The 20,717-nt window shown below is 53.4% G+C and overlaps 9 protein-coding genes across 9 annotated transcripts; 2 read left to right on the top strand and 7 right to left on the bottom strand.

The window, feature by feature from the left end:
* Window positions 1-832: 832 nt before the first annotated feature.
* BO97DRAFT_422582 (NAD(P)-dependent oxidoreductase) lies at window positions 833-1,803 on the top strand (the record flags this gene model as incomplete). The annotated part of the gene is made up of 2 exons (XM_025696804.1): window positions 833-877; window positions 928-1,803. 2 exons carry the CDS (start codon window positions 833-835, stop codon window positions 1,801-1,803), a joined length of 921 nt encoding a protein of 306 aa, XP_025553844.1.
* A 253-nt stretch (window positions 1,804-2,056) lies between these two features.
* Window positions 2,057-3,849, bottom strand: BO97DRAFT_432851 (multicopper oxidase; the record flags this gene model as incomplete). The annotated part of the gene is made up of 4 exons (XM_025697568.1): window positions 2,057-2,427; window positions 2,463-2,837; window positions 2,896-3,169; window positions 3,238-3,849. 4 exons carry the CDS (start codon window positions 3,847-3,849, stop codon window positions 2,057-2,059), a joined length of 1,632 nt encoding a protein of 543 aa, XP_025553843.1.
* A 903-nt stretch (window positions 3,850-4,752) lies between these two features.
* BO97DRAFT_422580 (uncharacterized protein) lies at window positions 4,753-5,312 on the top strand (the record flags this gene model as incomplete). The annotated part of the gene is made up of 3 exons (XM_025696803.1): window positions 4,753-4,882; window positions 4,937-4,996; window positions 5,032-5,312. The coding sequence occupies 3 exons, from the start codon at window positions 4,753-4,755 to the stop codon at window positions 5,310-5,312; spliced, it is 471 nt and encodes a 156-aa protein (XP_025553842.1).
* Window positions 5,313-5,493: 181 nt separating this feature from the next.
* BO97DRAFT_275244 (Ldh family oxidoreductase) lies at window positions 5,494-6,725 on the bottom strand. The gene has a single exon (XM_025691020.1). The coding sequence runs from the start codon at window positions 6,627-6,629 to the stop codon at window positions 5,550-5,552; it is 1,080 nt and encodes a 359-aa protein (XP_025553841.1). The 5' UTR covers window positions 6,630-6,725; the 3' UTR covers window positions 5,494-5,549.
* A 224-nt stretch (window positions 6,726-6,949) lies between these two features.
* On the bottom strand, window positions 6,950-8,784 carry BO97DRAFT_340005 (cytochrome P450; the record flags this gene model as incomplete). The annotated part of the gene is made up of 5 exons (XM_025691576.1): window positions 6,950-7,380; window positions 7,437-8,045; window positions 8,121-8,189; window positions 8,263-8,479; window positions 8,548-8,784. The coding sequence occupies 5 exons, from the start codon at window positions 8,782-8,784 to the stop codon at window positions 6,950-6,952; spliced, it is 1,563 nt and encodes a 520-aa protein (XP_025553840.1).
* A 666-nt stretch (window positions 8,785-9,450) lies between these two features.
* On the bottom strand, window positions 9,451-11,147 carry BO97DRAFT_465274 (cytochrome P450; the record flags this gene model as incomplete). Its single annotated transcript, XM_025699534.1, has 4 exons — window positions 9,451-9,628; window positions 9,705-9,871; window positions 9,946-11,052; window positions 11,115-11,147. 4 exons carry the CDS (start codon window positions 11,145-11,147, stop codon window positions 9,451-9,453), a joined length of 1,485 nt encoding a protein of 494 aa, XP_025553839.1.
* Window positions 11,148-13,965: 2,818 nt separating this feature from the next.
* Window positions 13,966-15,489, bottom strand: BO97DRAFT_340350 (cytochrome P450; the record flags this gene model as incomplete). Its single annotated transcript, XM_025691594.1, has 1 exon — window positions 13,966-15,489. One exon carries the CDS (start codon window positions 15,487-15,489, stop codon window positions 13,966-13,968), a length of 1,524 nt encoding a protein of 507 aa, XP_025553838.1.
* A 613-nt stretch (window positions 15,490-16,102) lies between these two features.
* BO97DRAFT_275234 (putative LysM domain protein) lies at window positions 16,103-18,262 on the bottom strand. Its single transcript, XM_025691019.1, has 5 exons — window positions 17,604-18,262; window positions 17,228-17,544; window positions 16,979-17,154; window positions 16,758-16,913; window positions 16,103-16,706 (listed from the first exon to the last, which is right to left on the bottom strand). The coding sequence occupies exons 1-5, from the start codon at window positions 17,820-17,822 to the stop codon at window positions 16,267-16,269; spliced, it is 1,308 nt and encodes a 435-aa protein (XP_025553837.1). The 5' UTR covers window positions 17,823-18,262; the 3' UTR covers window positions 16,103-16,266.
* A 102-nt stretch (window positions 18,263-18,364) lies between these two features.
* Window positions 18,365-19,729, bottom strand: BO97DRAFT_465257 (ankyrin; the record flags this gene model as incomplete). Its single annotated transcript, XM_025699533.1, has 1 exon — window positions 18,365-19,729. The coding sequence occupies exon 1, from the start codon at window positions 19,664-19,666 to the stop codon at window positions 18,365-18,367; it is 1,302 nt and encodes a 433-aa protein (XP_025553836.1). The 5' UTR covers window positions 19,667-19,729.
* Window positions 19,730-20,717: the final 988 nt, after the last annotated feature.

Below are 20,717 nucleotides of genomic sequence, written 5' to 3'. Positions count from 1 at the left end.
ACATTTAGTCCAAGAAACTGTATTGGAGCTCGACAACATAAGCGAGGGTGGAATGGGAGACGAACTCATCATTGCAACTTTGTTGATCACTTCTTCGCTGCAGGATTTAGCGGGCGAAATAGTGTTTGTGGATTGAAGCAACACTTGATTGCTCAGTGGATGAGATAGATGAGTCACGAACGCATAGAACGGTAAGACTTAGTAGAAAGATCTTAACAGCGACTCATCTAGTCAGTGACTGCTCTTTCCTGAGCACTACTTCACTTCAGCCCTAGATCATCTCTCGTCTCGGCGCGTTATAGTCCCGAGTTAACAACGACGAGAATTTCAGGCCTTTGAGATGGCGCGGACTACCTCAGGGACTGGCGACGCCTGTAAAAGTGATGAGCTCATTTCATACCTTAGAAGGTTAGTGTATTTTCGGAAGCCTATGCTTAGAAATCACTCCTCAACGAATTGTTACACAATATCATGATCCAAAAGATGATCAGACTGCCGAATTGGAAGATTCTAGCGTGATCCGCATGGCATTAACAACAAAGCGAGAGGGAACTCCAACCTTGCCCTAGAAATCATATCCCCGAAAAGGACTAGTTTCCGCCGTCCGGGATGCAGCAGCGGAATCTAAGCCCAAAGCAGTTAGGTCCCCGCAGCGCTGGAGCTTGGCAGGGTCCGCCGATTTCCACTGCACCCGGGAAGTATACTCCTGATTTCTAAGCTTGCCTGCCTGCGAACTATAAGAAGACCGACACCATCAGCATATCCTCATCCTCTCCACCAGCAAGCTACACCCTTACGCAGCTCACAAGATCCGGACCACAGAACCACCAAAATGTCTCCCAAGCTCGCCTGGATCGGACTCGGTAACATGGGCCGCGTAAGAGCACCAACCTCCTCCCATTGAATCGCCCGCTAACCCAGAGAAAGGGCATGGCCGCCAACCTGGCAACGAAAGGCCCCCAGACGCAGCCTCTGATCATCCACAACCGCACGCAGACCACGGCGCAGACCTTCGCGCAAAACACGCCCAACACGACCGTCTCAGCGACGCTAGAAGCAACGCTCACACAAGCAGACATAATCTTCACATGCCTCAGCGACGACGCCGCCATTACCACCCTCATCACCGCTGCCGTCACCACTCCCAACCTAAGCTTGCACAACAAAATCTTCGTAGACTGCTCAACCGTCCATCCGTCCACAACCACAACCATCAGCAAGCAACTCAACCAAGCAGGCGCACAATTCATTGCATGCCCCGTCTTCGGCAGTCCCGCGGCCGCAGCAGCAGGGCAGGTGATCTGCGTACTGGCGGGCGAAGCGGACGTCATCGAAAGAATCAAGCCGTACACGACGGGCGTGATCGCCAAATCGGATCTCGAGTTCGCGGACTGCGCGCCTGCTAAGGCGTCGCAGCTCAAAATCCTGGGGAATACCTTTGTGATTAGTATGGTGGAGGCTATTGCTGAGGGGCTGGTGGTCGCGGAGAAGTGCGGGCTTGGGGCCGAGAATCTGCATCGGTTTTTTGAGGCGGTGTTTCCTGGCCCTTATGTTGCGTATTCGGAGCGGATGCGCTCCGGGGATTATTGGAGAAGGGAGGCGCCGTTGTTTGGGGTCGGGCTGGTGAGGAAGGATGCTAGGCATGCTTTGGATATGGCGCATTCGGTTGGGGCCAGGATGCGCGGGGTCGAGTTGGCGGATGGGTATTTGAGGGCTGTGGAGGAGAGGACGGGCGAGAAGGGGGATTTGGCCGGCGTGTATGGCGCGGTGAGGGAGGAAGGGGGGCTGAAGTTTGAGAATTGATTGTTTTGATGCCTGGTTAAGGAAGTGCATATGTGTAAGTTGGAGATTTGGTTCGGACTATGTAGTATTAGCAGGGTACATTGTTGTGGTGCTTGGAACATAAGCATGTCAGCTTACTACCCTATTGATGACAATGTCATTATCAATGATGCAATACAGCTAGTACTCAATGCACCTAAATTAATCAAACAGAGAAAGCCTACACCCCAGATCAAACCCGCGAGTCATCCTCCTCCACCTCCCTCTCAACCCCTCAAGTCTGCCAATTCTCCTTCAGCTCCTCCTTATACCCGTCCAACAGCCCCTGTACCTCACTGTACCGCTCCAGAAACTGCGTCTCGAACCCCTCCTCGGTATGCCAGCCAATATGCCAATGCATCAACCACGCCCCGGGATTGTCCGTCCGGAACGCCACGACCAGATGCCCGTTCTCCTTCAGCATCGCCGTATCACGCCGAGGCAGCCCATCCATCCCCAAGCTGTCAATAGGCGTCGTGCTACCGTCATACGTCCCACTCCCCTGAGCGAGAATATAAAAGTCATGGCCGTGCAGGTGGACCGGATGCGGCACCGACAGCGACGTCTCGATGATGACGTACACCCACTCGTTGGCGCGGGGGAGGACTACCACGCCGCTGGGGTTGGCAAAGTGATGTGACCCCGGTTCACTTCTAACAGGGTCGGGTCGGTCCAGTCGACGTGCACGGAGGTGCTGTTCAGTTTCCACCGGTACAGGCTCTGCGCGTTTTTAGCCAGCGAGACGGGCTCGGAAGTGTTGTAGAACGGGACGGTGGAGACTGTGGGGTCGGGCGTAACTACAGGCCGCAAGTCGGACGTGTTCTCGTCCTCGCAGCTGTCAGTGTAGGTGTAGGGGGCGGTGGTAGGGATCTGTGGCTCGTCGCCGTAGTACACGATGCCTTTGATGTTGTCCGGGTTGAGGTTCTGCGAGCAGGCGGACTGCGGGATGGCGCGGAGCCAGAAGGCCTGCGCGACAGCGCCTTGGTCGGCGGAGATGATCGCATCGTGTCGTTGGCCTGGATGAACGTCTGACCAGGCTTAATTGTACACTAACAAGAAGGAGGAGAAAGTCACTTACGCATGGCGATGTCTGCACGGTAGTATTGTAGGGATGAATGGGGACCAGGTCGTTGGCGATCACGGTCATGGTGTGGTTGTCAAGCATGAATTTGAAGTGTGTGTCGCAGGCGACGTTGATCAGACGCAGTCGATACGACATGCTGGCCGTGAAGGTGTTGAAGCGGTACCCCGTCTGGTTGGCATTGTCATCGTAGCCATAGACATTGGTCCCGTTGATCAGTCCCGAGTCCAGATATAGGGGCCCATTCTCCTGGGCGGTCGTGTACAGCTCGTCCACGGTGTTGATATCCCAGTCAGAGAGGAAGAGCACGCCCTTGTCCTCATCGTAGTTGGCACTGGCAGGCCCCCGTATGACAATGCCTCGAATAGGCCCTCCCAGGCCTGCAGGTCAATGTGCGAGTGGTACCAGGTGTTTCCATACTGCACCGCCCTCCACCGGTATGTCATAGTGTTGTTGGGCGCCAGCAGGCACTGCGTGATGGACACGACGCCGTTCGGGGGGTTGGTGTAGTTCTGCCGGATGCCGTGAAAGTGAATGCTCGTCCCGTTCTTGCCCGTGTCGGGCAGATTGTTGGTCAAGTGCACAACGACATAGTCTCCCCAGTCTGCCTCGATAGTGGGACCGGGGATCGATCCATTGATGGCCAATGCAAATCGAGAGTGGCCATCAGGAGCCATAGTGACATGCTCCAGATTGAACCAATACTTGCGGGTCACCCCGGTGTCGGGCGCCTCAGTGGCATAGTCGGTGTGAATATCATACTCGCACCATTGTTGCCGTGTATGAGGGGTGTTACAATGACAATTTTGAGAGAGTGCAGTGGATGAGGGTAAGAGAGAGTTGAAAGATGCAGTTGCGGTCTGATTGTGCAATGAAAGTGAAGGAATGACCGTGGCTGCAGTCACAACCACCAATAAAGTCAGACTTGACACCAATGCCACCCTCATTATAGATCAGAATACAACGAGGGACTAGAGAATAAAAACAAAAGAATGATATGAACTTCGTCACATCTCAATACCGATCAACTATGACAAGCTGAGCCATTTATACTTTCGTGGGATTGAAACACCAGGCCCTGCTGCAAATAGGGCACGACTCGTCGACAGACCAAGCACTACGGTGCCACCAAGAACTTCGGACTTGGAAATCCGTAGCTCCTGCCATTTATTGAACAGGTTCGGACCGGGATTTGACCGATGGATGGTTGACGCATCGCAGTCAACGTAGTCAGGGCACATATTGCAGGATCGTGAGCGGGCTGAGGTGTTGTTAGTCTGCGGTATATATCCGAAAATAATTCGACAGTCAAATAGAGCCGTGATATCCATGCTGATAGAGCCTTGAGGCTTATGGCTTCATCCGTTTTCAGGCAAAGGTCTCGTGAAGTGGGTATCTGGGCCACGACGTCCAGGCTTTGAGTCCACCCCCCGGTCTGCTGGACCAAGAACTAACGGGAGCCGCGGTGGAACATCCCTGCAAGAACTGGGCTCGATCGAACATGAACTCTCAATAGAAGATGAGCGATTGTACTAGCAGGGACGTGGGATCTGAGGGTCGGCTGCCGTGTCAACGTCAGCGAAGCACAACTGCCGCCGGAGCGACTCCACCAGACTTGCTTGCAAGTATACCTGTGTACGTTGGCTGGCTTCCCACTGCTGCTAGGGCTGACTGGAGTTAGACCTTGATCGAATGCAGCTTGCCGTGTATTGAAACCAGAGACGAGGGTCCCCAGATGCTATAACTTGACGGTTTCTGCGACACCAGCATGACAACCACTCCAGCATAACAGCCTAAGCACATCTTTTTGCACGAAATGCCAGAAAAAACTTTCTTCCAAGCAACACATCATGAAGCTATCGACACCTTCCTTTTCCGCATTCCTCCTCCCAGCGCTAGCACAACTCGCTGCAGCCGAGTCTTTCAGCCTGTACGCATACGGGGACAGTCTGGGTGGCCTGGCTCTCTACTACGCTGACGGTAGCACTCCGCACTTTACTATAGACCAACTCACTAACACTTTCTCTACTACAGGCAAAGCCGTCGTGAGCGCCAGCATACCGTCCAATGCGACCGATGTCTCACGCGTGACCTGTGTGCCACTCACTCAGCCACTCTAACCCATTCAGTCACCAAGGAAGACTCCAACGGCCTGCTCGGCAACCCTCCGAACGACAACCACACCACTGGAGATAGCGGCAGCCTCGCCAACCAGCTGCTGTACGTGCCAAGCTCGTCCGCAACGTCCAAGCAAGTCGGGCTTACCGCGGACGCCGGCGCTGACCAGGTGACCAGCCGGTTTGTCTGGTACGGGAATTCCCTGCTGGTGGAGGATGAGTCGGGCGAGTATACCTCGTTGTTCTCAGTGAAGAAAAGCTCCTCGGATGACGGCGAGTATGCGCTGCTGTGAAATGTGACCGAGTCGGAGAAGGAGGTTATTAGTATCAGTATGCGGTCGGTGGCGCCGTCGAATGCGTAAGGTAGTGGTGGTCGAGTGTATAGTGCATTGCGCAGTGATAAGGGCCTTAGCATAAATCCATTGTACTCTATAGTGTATAGAAAACCCTTTTCCCACCTCCCAAACTAGAAAACCCATCTACAACATTTCACCCCAACACCTTCATTCAACACTCCAACAATCCTCCCACTAAACCAACGGCTCGACGCCAACCAACTCCGCCTCGCGATTCAAGGCCGAAATCTCCGCCTCCGCCAGAGGAATGCCCTCTTTCTCCCTCTTCTCCTTACACAGCAACTCTATCTCACCGGGATAATAGATCCTGTCGACGCCATCCATCTTCTCGCAGCCGACGACCCGTTGATACAAGTAATCCATGCGTTCCTTGAAGTCCTCTAGTCCCATAAACAAATCCGGCTTAATCGCAATTAAGAAATGGCCAACATCAGCCGGTTTACTAGGATCATACGGATTCGTCACACCGCCAGCGAACGCACTACCCGACAACACACCAGAGAACACATCCATCATGATAGCAAGGGCGGACCCCTTCGGCCCACCCATAGGGAGCATAGTCCCCTGCAGCGCTTGTTCCGGATCAGTAGTGCGCTTCCCCTCAGCATCGAGCGCCCAGTCCTCAGGAATCCTCTCCCCACGCCTCAGCGCCTTATAGATCTTGCCCCGCGCGGCAACCGAAGGCGCCATGTCCAGAATAAACGGCGGCGCGACGCCAGCAGGCGCACCGCACGCGATGGGCGAGACACCCATGAGTTTCTCGCGGCCGCCCCACGCCGGCAGCGCAGGGGACGAGTTCGTGAAGACCAGCGACAACATACCGGCGTCGACGGCCTGCTGCACCAGCCACGCCGACATGCCGAAGTGGTTGCTGTGTTTCACGGACACCATCCCGATGCCAAATTCGCGCGCCATCCCAATCGCGCGCTCCATTGCCAGGTGTGCGGCTACGAAGCCGAAGGCGTTGTGCCCGTCTACTTGGGCGACCACTGGCGTGACTTGCTGCAGCGTGGGGGTTGCGTTGGCGTCGAGGACTCCCTGTCGGATACGCGCCATGTACGACGGGATCCGGTTGCTGCCGTGTGTATCCACCCCGCGCAGGTCTGCTTGGATGAGGCAGTTTGCGATGATGGTTGCGTCGGCTGCTGAGACACCGTTGCCTTCCAGCACGCGCTGCACGAAGGCCGAGAGTGTGGTGTGCGGGATTTGGCGGAGGGGTGGGGCGGGTGTCTGGGCTGGAGTGGGGTCGGCCATTTTAGTGGGCTGGTGTGGATGGAGTAGATCGCACCGTAGTATGGTGTCCCTTTAGAGAGTGTTAGAGTGTGTGTTGAAGTAATTAGAAAGGTTGAGGTTGATTCAATGGAAGATTGACATATTAATTAAATGGAGAGATGAACGGATCGGACTTGCCCCGCGACGGAACGGAAGACTTCCGCCCGAGCCTCGGATCGCTTCCGCCGCATTCGCGGGCCCCTGATTGGTCGAGAGGAGTATGGGGGTATCGGCACTGAGTATAGCAGTCTCTCATAGTAAGGGGTTGGTCTAGTCTACTCGTCTTCTCTATACTATTCGCATCAAGTAGCAAGCGAACTGGGCCCCTCGCGTCGCCGCCGGACAAACATCTCCACATTTGGATTCGACCGGAAGGAAAACCCGGAACTGACAGGAGATGTGCAAGCACCATCCGCCACCTTCAGATCATAATCCAGGAGGATGTGCAGCAAGATGATCTTGATCTCTGCCACAGCGAAGAACCGACCAGGGCAAGCATACTTGCCAAGCCCCCACACCAGATGCTCCGGAGTCGGTGTCACTGCCTGTGAGTTCCGGTGATTACCTGAAGCTTGTTTCGCCCTCAGAGATCTATACGCATCAAAGGTCTCTGGATTGGCGTAAACCTTTGGGTCCCACATGCGTGTGGCTGACACAATCACGGAGCTGTCTTTGTCAATCCTGGTGCCGTCGGAGAGGGTGACATTTGAGTGAGTGATCCGTTGCATGGCAGCTAGCAGAGAGTTATTCTTGTCGGGGGAGTGGGCAACGAAGCATAAGAAAACTCACCGATCATGGGCGGTTTGAGTCGCATACTCTCTTTCATCGTACTGTCCATCAGTTCCAGTTGATTGAGTCCAGATACTGTCAAGCCTGCTCTTGCAATCACCGTTGCGGCCTCTTCTCTGAGTGCATCGGCCAAGTCCTTCCGTTGGTAGATATCATATAGAAGCTGTGTGAGCGTTTCGGCTGTATTGTGAATCCCAGCGATGGCAAGCGCCAGTTGCGCCATGACAGGGTGATGGGGGCATTTCTCCTGACCGAGTTCTTCTACCCACTCCAGGGCATCGTTGTACTGAGGGGCACTCAGCCCATTCTCTTTGGCCGCCTGCTTGCATCGCCGTCGCTCTGCTAAGGTTGACTCGATAATCTGGCGTGCGGTCTCGATCTGGGCCCGTATCTTGCGAGAGGAAGGTAGGAGCCGTGCAATTATCGGCCGCAGGGCTGCAGGCCACCTTCGCAAGGCCTGTGATGCTTTGTGTGAATCCACCGTGTATACCATCGTAATCCGTACCCAATTGGGATCGCGACATAGAGGCTCGCCAAGGAATACCCTTGAAGATAGCTGAGCAGTGATGGCCAGGATCGAAGGTTTGAGACACTTGAAGCTATGCCATTCTATGCGATTCGTCTCCAGGTTAGTGACACTCCCTGCACGAAGTCCGTGTATTGGCTGGATCCATGCGAGTTTACCTGAATTGTTCGTCCACTCTTGATCCAGCACCATTGCAGTTTCGTCGGATATAGGCCGAAACATGCTTTCTAGAGCAACGGGGGAGAAGATATCAGTACCTGCTCAAGAGAGCCATATAGTACGAGGAAATAAATGGATTACCAAGGTCTGGGGTCAGTTTCGCGCGGATCAGCTCAGCAAAAAATCTATCATAGCCCGTCATGACGTCAAATGGCTCAAATCCCTTGATATCAGCGTGGAAGCGGCGGGCGATAGAGCTGCTCAGGCTAAAGGCGGAGCTGTTGCGAACCTCCTTCGCAAACTCTGGCGCGAGCACCACTTGATATCCATCATTGGTAAGGATACGGAAGACTTGGAACTGGTTACCCAATGTCAGTCTCGCATTGGGGAACATGGAGGGGGTGATATAGGAAGAGGGAGCAGGACCTTTCTGAGGCCATTCTTGACCAAGTTTGGGCCGTCAACAAGAAACCGCTGAATTGCATTGCTGTAGCCGATTTCCAGCAGCTTCCGAGTATTAATAAGGGGGATTCTGTTCGGGCTGTAGGTGAAACGAAGAACCGTAAAGACGGCTATGCCCAGCAGGCCAATTGTGAGAGATCGTTCTGTCCAAGAAAAAGTATCAGCAGAGAAGCTGAATACAGGACTTTCGAAGTACTGCATGGTAGCGGTCTCTGCCTCGAGCTGAACGGTGACTGGTATGTTGGCTATGGAATGAAGATATCATATGAGTACAGGTGATAACTAGAAGGTATCCTTAAAAGAAAGAGAATATGCAGTCAGATTCTACGATCCAGGCCCGCTGGTCTTCATAGTCACTGTGTACAATAATTGTATTCACCAAACGATCTTCATGTTTTACCGCAGAGAAAGTTGTAGACTTGAGCTCGAGGGCTGGGGCAGATAACGTGCCACTGACCCACTACTGCTTGCGTTCTCAGGGCTTCTCCACCCGGTTAGAACTATTTCTTGTATGATATGTACATAGATTCAGGGTCTCACTTGATATGCGCATCATCTCCTTACTTCTGCATACCAGAAGGGCGGCTCAGGCGAGTGATAGTGAGCGGCAAGGAGTCAGTGACAGTCAGCTTCATACATGCGGTGAGACCTGCTATGCGCAAAATCATGGCGAGGAACACAATAAACTCGGAAGGATCGGAATTGTATCCAGGACGAGCTGTGGATCATTCCCTCATAAGAGCCTTATTAGCGGTGGGCGTGGCCTGCACGATGTCGCCCGGCTACATCGAGAAGTACAGTAGGCAATCGACGGTCTAAAATCGGTTTCCTTACAGCGTCATTCGCATGAATTGGGTTTGCTTTAGATCACGATGACGGGCTTTTTCCATCTTTGTTAGCCCTCCTGAGGCGCAGCCAGAGATCCGGTTTATCCCACACCACATAAGTCCTCGATTCATCCCAACGACTACATTTCTCGTCCATAGTTAGATCAAAGTGCCATAACAGCTTGGCTAGAACGGTGCGCATCTCCGCGTACGCAAGACTATTACGCACATCATTAGCAGAGTACGCGCGAACAGGCAGGGAACCTCGGTCAGGTTCAAAGAACTGGGACTCACTTCCTTCCGATGCACGCCTTCGGCCCAAATGAGAAAGGCTGGAATGCTTCTCGCCTGTCTTCGCTGTACTGAGCGGCTCCAAGCCATCGTTCAGGAAGAAAACAATCCGGGAAAGCAAAATTCCGCGCGCTGCGATAAGTGGCATAATGTGGCACGGAAACAGAAACCTGACACCGATCGGTCAATCCCCGATTCGTGGAGAAGTAGACAAACAAGGGGAGAGAGTCAGTTTTTGACTTACCCCGCCAGGCACAAAGCTCCCATTGATTACACCTCCTCCCTCAGGAACCAGTCGAGGATTTATGGAGGGTGCAGGCGGGAACAAGCGGATACTTTCCTCGAGTACTGCGTTGAGGCAGGGCAGTTTGCTCGTGGTAAGAAATCCGATTTCATCGCTGGCAGTGAACTCCTCTCGCACTTCGTGGACCGTCTTCTCCCACCATGCAGGATGCTTCTGGAGGTAGAAGATAGACGCCGACAGTGCAGTTGCCGTTGTTTCGCTGCCGGCCTGGATAATCAGTGTAGCGTTCGCCTCGATCTCGGGCAGCCGCATTCCCCTCTCGTCGTTATACCTTAGGATATATGTGACGAAATCGGGTCTGTCAGTCTTTTGTCTCAACCGCTTGTTCAGTGTCTCCTTTCCAAGCTGATAGTGCTGCACGCGTTGCCGCACCAGGCTCGCTGGCATCAGCTTTCGTATGACAAAAGCAAGAGCTGGATACACTGAGAGGGTGCGAAGGAATGCTCCGGTCTTGATACTCTTGAAGATCATGGACACCCAGGGATGACATTCCGAGCTCTTCAGACATCCGAACGGTTCGCCAAAAGCCAGGTCGCCAATGATGTCAAACGTGAGGAAGTTGAGCCACTCCTTGATATTGGCTTTGGTGCCCGTATCAGCATAAGCGCCCAGCCGCTGGATGAAGAGATCGATATGCGACGTGATCAGCGATTCCTGTTCCCGTAGCGACCTCTCGGAGAAGGCATGGGAAAGAAGACGCTTTTGTCGGGCATGATCCGTTTCTTGGGCATTGATCATGTGCGCAGCGGCACCCTGGGATGCTGAGGAGTGATATTCCGGGTCTCGAATGAACACTGGGTCTCCTTGTCGTCGGTGACCGTAGATATCTTGCCAGGCCTGAGGGCAGCTATATGTCAGTGCATCGGGGCGGATGCGTACCACCTCACCATACTTGTCATGGAGCTCTCGGAGACGGAGGTGCAAGTTTCCTGATAGCCACCAGGTAACGTAGGGAAGATTGCTTATCGCCGCTAGTTTCGGCCCTGGATAGTGACTCAGGGGATGGAGGAATGTTCGATATATAGCACGTGCGAGAATTATTGCCACCTAATGAGGGTTACTTCGTATATTCCCCACTAAGCAGCAGAATCGCTTGTCCGGGCACATACCACAAGCCAGAGTACGGCGGACCCAGTTATCATGATGAATTGACCAGGTTGATTTGAGTACGATGGCAGCAAAACGGTTCCTAGTGATATGGCAGTAAGAGAGCCGACCAAAGGTACAACATGGGTCGGACAACGTTTGCGGCAAGGCTGAAAGATGGGCCTTTTCGCCTCTGAACAGGCTCAAGGGGTGCACAGGTTGCTGAGTACAGAGTTTATCAAGATCGAGGCGAGCGGTGAGCCTACTTGGGCAACAACAGTGATAGTCACATACCTCATAGACACCCCTTGCACCGCATGGTCTTGTCTTCGTATACATGACCATGCGCCGTTTTCCTCTACCATGCGGGAACACTATAGCTCTATAGCCTGGGACCGACGATTGGCAGCTCGGAACCAGGGCTAAAGATTCTCGCGTTGGGCGGGGGCAAGATTCTCATCCCTCAAAAGCTGGCTTTTGGTGTACTGTACAGCAAATCAGGAAGAAAGCTGAGGTGATAGAAAGTTTGACAGTGACAACGACGCTTAGGACATAATTTATCCCTGCACTGCCCTTGCATTGTGCAGACGTCTTGCATCTAGCCAGCTTACATTCCTCTGCCCACAGTTCATGGGGTTCACGATAACGTATGACAAGCTTCGCATTACGCGAGAAGATCTGCGGTCAGGAGATCAATCGTCAGGAAAAGTGTAAAGGAGGTATAGATCTACTGGTAGTTGCTTCTTGTTTACTCTGACAATACAGATGAACTTATCTTACAACAGTTACCTTGGGCAGTCTCCCATATCAAATGACTAAAGAGCTGCGCTGAGCTGAGCCAATTTACGTCTAAGGGTTACCATTCTCTTTCAAGACAGCCTCCACATGAAAATGTCTTCATTCGAAGCTGTCATAGTCGACTTGGGCCAGGTTCTTTTCACCTGGACGGCTCCAGAGAAATGCAAGATCTCCCGAAAGTCTTTCAAACAGATGCTGACCACAAAGATCTGGCATGACTACGAACGTGGTTGCTACTCGGAGGCAGAGTGTTATAGTCGACTCGCCAAGCGCTTTGCCGTGTCCGAGTCCGATTTGGCAGAGGTATTTGCACAAGCGTCCAATTCCTTGCAAGAAGAGGTATCTTTCAGTCGGTTTCTGCGAGCCATGAAGAAAACCACCCCGGGACTTCAAGTGGTCGCTCTTTCCAATACACCTCCCCCGGTATTTGCTGCGCTACGTAAGAAGCAGGCTGACTGGGATCTCTTTGACCGCATCTTCACCTCGTCCGAAATCGGCGCGCGTAAGCCAGACATCGCCATTTATCAACACGTGATCGAGACGCTCAACATAGTACCGCAGAGGCTGATTTTTGTTGATGACCAAATCGACAACGTGGTTGCGGCTGAGTCGATGGGCATCAGAGCCATCCTTCACCGGAGCGAACACGAAACCAGACAGGCCCTGTGCAATCTTCTCGGTGATCCAGTCTCTCGTGGCTGGAGTTTCCTTGAGTCGCATCGAGGCCGTCTGCTCAGTGTCACCAATACTGGCGTGACCATCAGGGAGAACTTCGCGCAGCTGTTGATCCTGAGCTCCACACGTCGACGGTGCGTACAGCCCAGCCCTTGGGCATAGGATACTGAGTTTTCTTCCTAGTGACCTCGTGGACTTGGAACCTGGCAAGCAGACATGGAACTTCTTTATTGGTAGGTGGAGCTGTCACAGTGCGAAAGCTGAATATTGCTACCCTGTATTGTAGATGGAGCTCGTTTGACGACGGAAACCTTCCCCGACGACCTTGATACGACTTCGCTTGCCATGAGCGTTGTGGGTCCACCTCCCGGGTTGGTTATCCACACCATTCTCGATAAGATGCTGGCAACAGTCAATGAAGAAGAAATCCTGCAGGTACGGTACGCCGGTGGCCACCGACGAAGTAAAGCCAAGGTCGACGCACTAACTGTCCCAAACCTGAAGGTCTACTTCGACGAGACACGGCCGCGCGTGGATCCTGTGGCGAGCGTGAACATGCTCAAGCTTTTCTATCGTCATGGCAGAGGCCACCAGGTATCGCAAACCCGCAACTGGGTGACAAATGTTCTGTATCACCGCGCGTATCTCAACGGTACACGATACTACTCAACTGCTGAGACCTTCCTGTATTTCCTCAGCGGCCTGTGCGCTTCTCACCCAACGGCACCAGACCTGGTTACTATCCAGCAACTCCTGAAACAGCGCGTGCAAGAGAGACTTGGAACGCAGGGCGATGCCCTGGCACTGGCCATGCGACTGCTTGCCTGTTGTGCTCTTGGCATTGCGACCGGGATCCAACGTGATTACGAAAGCCTTCTCGCCATGCAATGCGAGGATGGCGCATGGGACGAGGGTTGGATCTATCGCTACGGGTCATCAGGCGTGAACATCGGGAATAAGGGCTTGACCACTGCATTGGCTATTGAGGCGATTCAAAGGTATAGAAAGATGGTTCAAATCCAGAATCCTCCAAAGCTACCCGATAAGAGTTCCGCCTCACGGTCCGTGACCTCTCTGCTGATCTTGGTTATCATCGTTCAAGGGGCTGTGAGCTTTGGAATGACCTGGCCGTCTATCTTCCTCAAGCTGGGACTACCTGGATTTATCTGAATAGTCACTTGGGTATTCGAAACTTATTTCCGGAGAAGCTGCAAGCCATCAACGGCCGGCTTTATCACAAATGGTCTGGCTAATCTCACTATTTCTCTGATGCTTCGGGATTGCCGCTTTTTCATCGCATAATTCAGAATATAAGAAAGAGAAATAAGATACCACTAGCTGTCTACATGATTCATAGGTGCATTGACCAAATTGGGATTATTGTACATGAGACCATCCCTCCTATGGGTTGAACTCCTTACCGATTCGCCGGAGTAAGACGTCGACATCTTTCTCCGTAGCTTCCATAGTCAAGTCTAAAACTCTCTGGCGGTGCTCATCTCTAATCCAGATTTCAGGCTCGAAAGACGGCGGGATGAGAACCGGGCCCTCTTGCCGGAAATTGCACAGGTTTGAATCAACCTCTTCCCCTCTCTCTCCACGAGCATGTCCTTTCATGGTGAGAGCCCAGAGCATCCGCGGGATGATAATCGACAGGGATTCCATCACGAGATGGCTACCTGGGCACATGCGACGTCCAAACCCGAATGACGCTGGGTTACGCGACGGATGATTCAGCCAGCGTTCCGGGCGAAAGCACTCCGGATCCTCCCACGTCTCACGATCCATGTCCATGGCGTATTGGTTGGCGATGAACATCGTGCCCTTGGGGAAGCGGTAGCCCATGAATGTATCCTCCTCCGTTAGACAATGCGGCATCGCCCAACTTGCCAGTGGACGCCACCGCAACACCTCTTTGACAAAGGCCTCGCAATACGTCAGCTTAGCCACGTCACTGAAGCTCGGGAGTCGAGCTGGCCCAACGACTCGGTCGAGCTCTCTCTGCGCGATGAGGACAGGCCCCGGGTGAGTAATCCAGGCGACCAGGAAACTCTGCAGGTAGAGCGTGACGATGTCCACGCCAGCCTGGTAGAGACTGCCGAACACAAAACACAATTCGTGGTCGGTGATCGGGCCGATTCCCTTGAGCCGGTCCGTATACTTCACCCAGTTCCACGACTGGGTATTCCGAGCGGCGGCAATGCTGGTCCCAGTGATTCGGACGAATTTCGCATGGATCTGCTCGCCGAACCGCTTCCAGGGCGCCAGCCACGAGGGCAAGCACCGGAGAGCAGGGAAGGAGTCGACCCACCACGACCCCGTGGCGCTGGCATCGATGAACGCCTTGGAGAGCTCCTGGACCTCCCGCATCTGCGTCGATCGCATTGTCGTGACTGGAGCGCCGAAGGCGAGCGTATTGATCAGACTGGTCTGGAAGCGTGGGAAGGCCTCCACGGCGTCCACTCCGGCGAGCAGCTCTTGCAGCATTTTGAGGCTTTCCAGCTCCTGGATTCTACGATAATGCTTGACGACTCGGTGTCCGATAAATGCCACGTGGAGGCGACTGTGCGCCTTCCATTTGGGCCCATACGGGAGGAATACCGTGTGGTCCCCTTTCGACATCACGTCCAGGGCCATCGTCAGATGCGGGCGGGAGCTGTAGATGCGGCCTCGCTTGCTGAGGAGGGCGTTCGCGATATCTCGGTCTCCGATCAGAATGACTGTACGACGCCCGGGCTTCAAGGTAAGCAGGGGGCCGCATCTTTGATGCCAGGCCAAAGACTCTTTAACCCCGTTGTTACCGCGTAGTTGATGGAGGTTGCCTATGAACGGAAGGGGTTGCAGAGGGAGCGGCGGTAATGCTCGCGTCGACGATGGCCTCAATATTAGCCAGCCCGCACCTATCGTGACCGCAATACAGAGCATGAGGAACAAGCCATCCGTTGCTGCCAGCTCTTTGAAGATGTTCTCGTTCGCTGTCATTGCTCGTTCGTGTAGAGCTGAGTAATTGGTCTTTGGCAAAGTACCAGGGCACGGCGGAGTACCAGTAAAGGGCTTCTATCTCCAGAGAAACACAAACAGAGGAGAAAACGGTGCACCAAGAGCGATAGAGACAGCCGGGGGATGAAGCGGTCGGTTAAGTTCATGGTCATGAAATCATAACTGCACTGGGCAATTGCAAGTAAGGGGTTGTCAGTCAATTTTTTATGAATGCATACATTTCCTCGCCCATCAGCCGCCCCTCAGTCAATCGATCCCTTTCCGAGCCACCCTTACATTGACGGCCACAAAGCTCGGTCTGACGTATCTGTCTGGATACTTAATGAGCTATGACGGGCTCCAATAATGTGCTTGACGGGGTATACTGAGCGATTGACCAAAAGTATATCGCTGTGATGCTAAACTGATATCTATTGCCAGATATTTTCGAGGCCTGCAGGGTGACTTCAGTTCTTGTCTGGGGCAAGGCAAAAAATAATACATTATTAATGAATCACGAGGTGACTGAAAGCTAAGTACAATAGAACATAACACAACTTCCGACTCGTTGTCAACCACCCCCCTTTAAAACAATGTCGATCAACCCCACCATCCTAACTTATCACACAGACCAAGGGCGTAAAGCCCTCAAGACAGGAACGAAGAAGAAGGTAGAGATCGCGCAGTCTTTAGTCGCCAACTCATTAGCTTGAAGTAAGGAAACTATACCCCAACACAAACCCAATACCCCAGCCACAAGGTCGAGCAGCTCGCGCCCACGGACGGATTCCACTTGCCAAACTGGGCAGCGGTGATGGAATACTCCTGCTCGATGGCCCAACAGCTGTCGCCGCTGGCCACGAGGTGCCACTTGCTGCACGTCCCGATCGTGTTCGGCATGGGGGCCTGGTTCTTGGTGGCCACGCAGTAGTAGAAGCCGACCTGCAGGTTGCTGCAGCTGGTGCCAACGGCCGGGTTCCACTGCTCGAACAGCGCGGTACTCAGGTAGCTGTACTTCTGGGTGATGGACCAGCACGAGTCACCGGATTGGGCTTGGTAGTAGGTGGTGCAGTCGGAAACGAGCCCGGATTGGGTGGGTGAAGGACCGGAGGCTGTTGTCGAGGGGGCTGCCCCGGCGGTGGTTGTGGTGGTGGTTGGCGTTTCTGTGGTGGAGGGTTAATGCTTTGCTTGTCAAAGGTGGTGGGCGTACATACTTTTGATACCGACACACACCCAATAACCTGCTTTCAGGGTACTGCAGGCCGAGCCTACCGCTGGGTTCCAGGCGTAGAAGTCGCTGAGGCTGATCCCCTTGGCCGTGGCGATCTTGGCGCAGGTGTCTCCGGATTCAACGAAGTAGTAACTTGCACCTGGATGGAGGTTAGAGGCCAAGAGAAATGACAATGCATCACGTGCGTCTTGGGGAATGTCTCACAATTAGACGCGATACCTGTCTGCTGGGGCTGATAAGAGCCTGTTGACGTTGTCGACGATGCGGTAGTGGTAGTGGCGGCGATGGATGTCGTCGTAGTGGCAGGAGTGCCGGCGCCAGCCACGCCCACACAGACATAATAGCCAGGTTGCAGGCCGGAGCAGTCCGTCTTCACTGCCCTAAATGCACATGATCCATACATTAGTATGTGTTTTCTAGTATGGTCAACGGGTCCCTGCTGATGCCACTCACGGGTTCCAGTCGTAGAACTGATCCAGGGTGAAATTGCCATAGGAGTTCGAGATTGCCCAACATGAGTCATCCTTTTGCACATAGTAGAAGGCATCACAGTTAGCCGCTAGGCCCGCCTGCGTTGGAGACGGCTTTCCGGGGGAGCTAGTTGTCGCCGTTGTCGTGGCGGATGTGGTGCTGGTACTGGTCTTGCTGGTGGTAGTGGTGCTGGTGCTGGTGGTGGTAGTGGTGAGAGCAGTTCCAGCGCCTGGAGGTGCCTCGACGCAGTAGCTCCATCCCTCAATTAACGTACAGGCCGTGGTGGATAGTGACGGATTCTATAATTGTCAGCTGAGAGAGCCAACGATCGAGGAACACTGCAGATGGAAGAACCTACCCATGAGGCCAACTGCGCGACGGTAATCCCGTAATAGTTCTCCAGGGCCGCACACGTGTCGGTGGACTTGATGGAATTTGCCCAGTATGTACAGGCACTGGTCACATTGGGGTCGGATTCGCCAGTGGCGAAGTCGCCGTTTGTGAATCGCTTTCCAATGGCAGCCGCATCGGTTAGGCCCAGGATCGCGAGGAATGGCAGGAGCCCAGAGGACAACATTTTCAATGAGGATGAGTACCGAAGAAGGGTTGAAGCTGCCTGGTTGTCACTCAGTAAGCGCACCTCATGGCCATATTTATAGTCGAGATGAGTTCTCCCTGTCAGACATGGATGGGCGGGACCACGGCGGAAGTCTGGAGTTTACCCATGCTTATGGCATGCAGTCACCACCCGTGCAGTATCCGGATCAACCGGCAGATTATCTTGAATTGCACGGTTACATCGTCTGTTCGGACTTTTTAGAGTATCGAATGTCGAAGCGAAGAGCCTTGACTAGGCCGTGGCTGCCCCGCATCCGGTCTTGCCCTAAAATGCAGCCCCTGCGTAAGCTTGTCACCGACAATACAATAGTGGTAAGATTGATATATAATTTAGTGTATCATTTCCTGGACTGCTCGGCAGCGGAATAACAATAGACATTGTTCATTGACCGCGCCAAGATAGCTAGGCGATTGTTATCATTCGGCCCAGGTATGTATTTTTCTCCATTACCTCACGTAATGGGAGATAGTGGTTGATTCTAGACTGACTATCACTCTGTGCTATCTTTCGCCGGATGATGCCCCCTCCAGAGGTCGCAGCACATACCTGGGCATCCCCGACCATATGTCCGAAGCATCAGTCACGCCACCCGGCACATCCAAAACAAGAAGTTCAACACGCTCGGGTAAAACAGTATCTGCTTCCGCTATTTCAATTGGAGTTTCGAACAGTAGGCCCTCCACTTCCTCAAAAACAGTGTTGAAAGGCTGCGGGGCTGATCCCTCGAAGGCTTGAAGCAGGTCCACCGCCTCCTCGAAACCATAGTCTCTGGCCATCTCAAGATCGCCCCGGTCCGCGTGAGTCCCTCGGTCAAGCAATAGACGCAGAATCTCCAGACGCCTCCACTTGATGGCAAAGCCAATTGGGGTATACCCGTTCATCAGAGGGGTGCCGTCCGTAGTCTCAAAGAGACACCCCAGTCTCGTGTCCACCCCATGATCAAGAAGCATCTGCACGAATTCATAGTGTCCGGCATAAATTGCCACAAAAAGAGCAGTGGTACCATAGAAACGGAGATTCAGGCTATGATTAAGCAGAATCTGAAGCATAGCAGTATTATTCGTATCGGCGATATAGCATATGCCGTGATCCCGGTGCGGCATCCAACCGTGCGCGAGGAAAAGCTCCACAAGCTGTGGCTGATCGCGACAGATCGCTTGCTCAATCGGACACGGCCGACGTCGATACGGACCGGGCTTTGCGCCCAGCTCAACCAGGCGGGGCACAATAGAGTAATATCCTGCCTCAAGGGCCACGTTGAGCGCGGAAGGCCAATTGTCTGGCCTAGGAGACGGCCAGTCCCTATAGGTGCGCGAGTCAAATGGGGGACGATGCTTGAGCACTAGATCAACCAGCTGGCTGTCGTGGGCTCGGAGGGCCCAGTGAAGAAGCGTCCGCAACTGATCCGGGCTCGCGACTTGGTTGGGTCGTTTCTCGTCTAGCATGAGCTGGACAGCTGCGGTATGCCTCCCCTGAGCTGCATCTAACAGCGGATTCTCGCCGGGGAAGCGTATCCATCTCTCCCCGAAAGCGTCCTTCCAGACCTCTTCCTTGCGTGACCAGGTGACAATGTTCGCCCCGGCCTCCAGCAACTTGGCTACCAATGGGAGATTACCCTGCTGTGCGGCCCAAAGCAAGGCCGTACTCCCGTGGTGCTGGATGTTGTAGTTGCAGAGATAGGTATACAGCACCCGGTAGCAGCGCTTATTGATTTGTGCTAGATGATAGATGTCCGGCTGAGTATCCAGCTGCTGTGCCACGAGCAGAAGGATCTCATCTGGCAGGCGACTAAAAGCAGTCATTATGCACGGAGGACAAACGTGAATCTTTACTCCCAGTAAAGTTTAAAGAAAGGTAGATAGTTGGTGGGCCCGAATAATCAACGATATGAACACTGGGGTGGGTGATTTCAAGTTCACGTCAGAACTAGCGAAGTAATTCATTTTACCCACTGCCGCACTAGTAATTACAACCAGTACAACTAGGGTGGCTATACAACTAATACCAACTAGTGCTAATTCTAGTAATCAAACCGATCATAACCGCCGTTGTCGTTTCGAAAGTCCTGGGGGACACTGCGACCACCACAAACAAACCGGGACCAGTCGCACTCGGAGTAATACAAGGCCACTGCGAAATAGGCCAACGTGTCTTGGGGAGAGTGTCAGTTGTCAGCAACACCAGATGTGTAAGTCGGGGAGGCAACATACCCGCATTGTGCATGCTTTTGGCAGCGCTGGTTCCTGCGAGCTTCAGGATGTTGACTTCGGTGTATCCATAGTCTCCTGCAGGTCAATGACACCGTCAGTGTGGTTTTATCGGCAAGGATACCTAACAATACATAAAGGGGAAATGAAGCCCTACCAGTCGCATCATCGCCGAGAATGCCCTCCAGGTGAGTCAGCTCATGGAGGAGAGTGCCCGCCGCAGCTTGGAATTTCATCTGCCCGAGACTTTTGCCCTGCAAGGCGGCGTGCTCGTTGGCGATGGTGGTCAAGAGGTTGGCGGTATTCGTTCGGGCAAAGGTGTTAGGGCAAATGCAGATCTCCTCCTTCTGTGTGACCTGGTTGCGATATCGCCATCCGTTGGCCGCGTCCGACTCATGGCATAATTTTCCATCTGCCGCAAGGGTAAATGGCTGGCCGGCCTCGCCTTGTGGTCGCGTATCATCGTAGACCCCTTTCTCGTGGTATAATCGATTAGTGATAGAAACAAAGGGAAGCAATGAAGGAGAAGGCCAACTAACGTATGCCATTCACACTGCGAGCCGTGTTGAGCTTCAAGAAATTATCATTGCAATGAATCCACATGGATACTGTGTCCTGTTGCAAAGCAGTGCGAATGCGGCGGTAA

Source organism: Aspergillus homomorphus (genome assembly GCF_003184865.1).
Source record: "Aspergillus homomorphus CBS 101889 unplaced genomic scaffold BO97scaffold_8, whole genome shotgun sequence".
Taxonomy (NCBI): Eukaryota; Fungi; Ascomycota; class Eurotiomycetes; order Eurotiales; family Aspergillaceae; genus Aspergillus; species Aspergillus homomorphus.
Note: the sequence above shows the minus strand (reverse complement) of the source record. Positions and strands in the feature narration are given on the sequence as shown.

Excerpts from the sequence above, each read along its gene's own strand:
- BO97DRAFT_275244 (XM_025691020.1), bottom strand. The coding sequence starts at position 6,629 with ATGGCCGACCCCACTCCAGCCCAGACACCCGCCCCACCCCTCCGCCAA.
- BO97DRAFT_275234 (XM_025691019.1), bottom strand. The coding sequence starts at position 17,822 with ATGTTGTCCTCTGGGCTCCTGCCATTCCTCGCGATCCTGGGCCTAACC. Across the intron at positions 17,545-17,603 it reads TCGCGCAGTTGGCCTCATGG|AATCCGTCACTATCCACCAC; the intron begins GTAGGTTCTTCC and ends TGACAATTATAG. Across the intron at positions 16,707-16,757 it reads GGTGTGTGTCGGTATCAAAA|AAACGCCAACCACCACCACA; the intron begins GTATGTACGCCC and ends CCTCCACCACAG.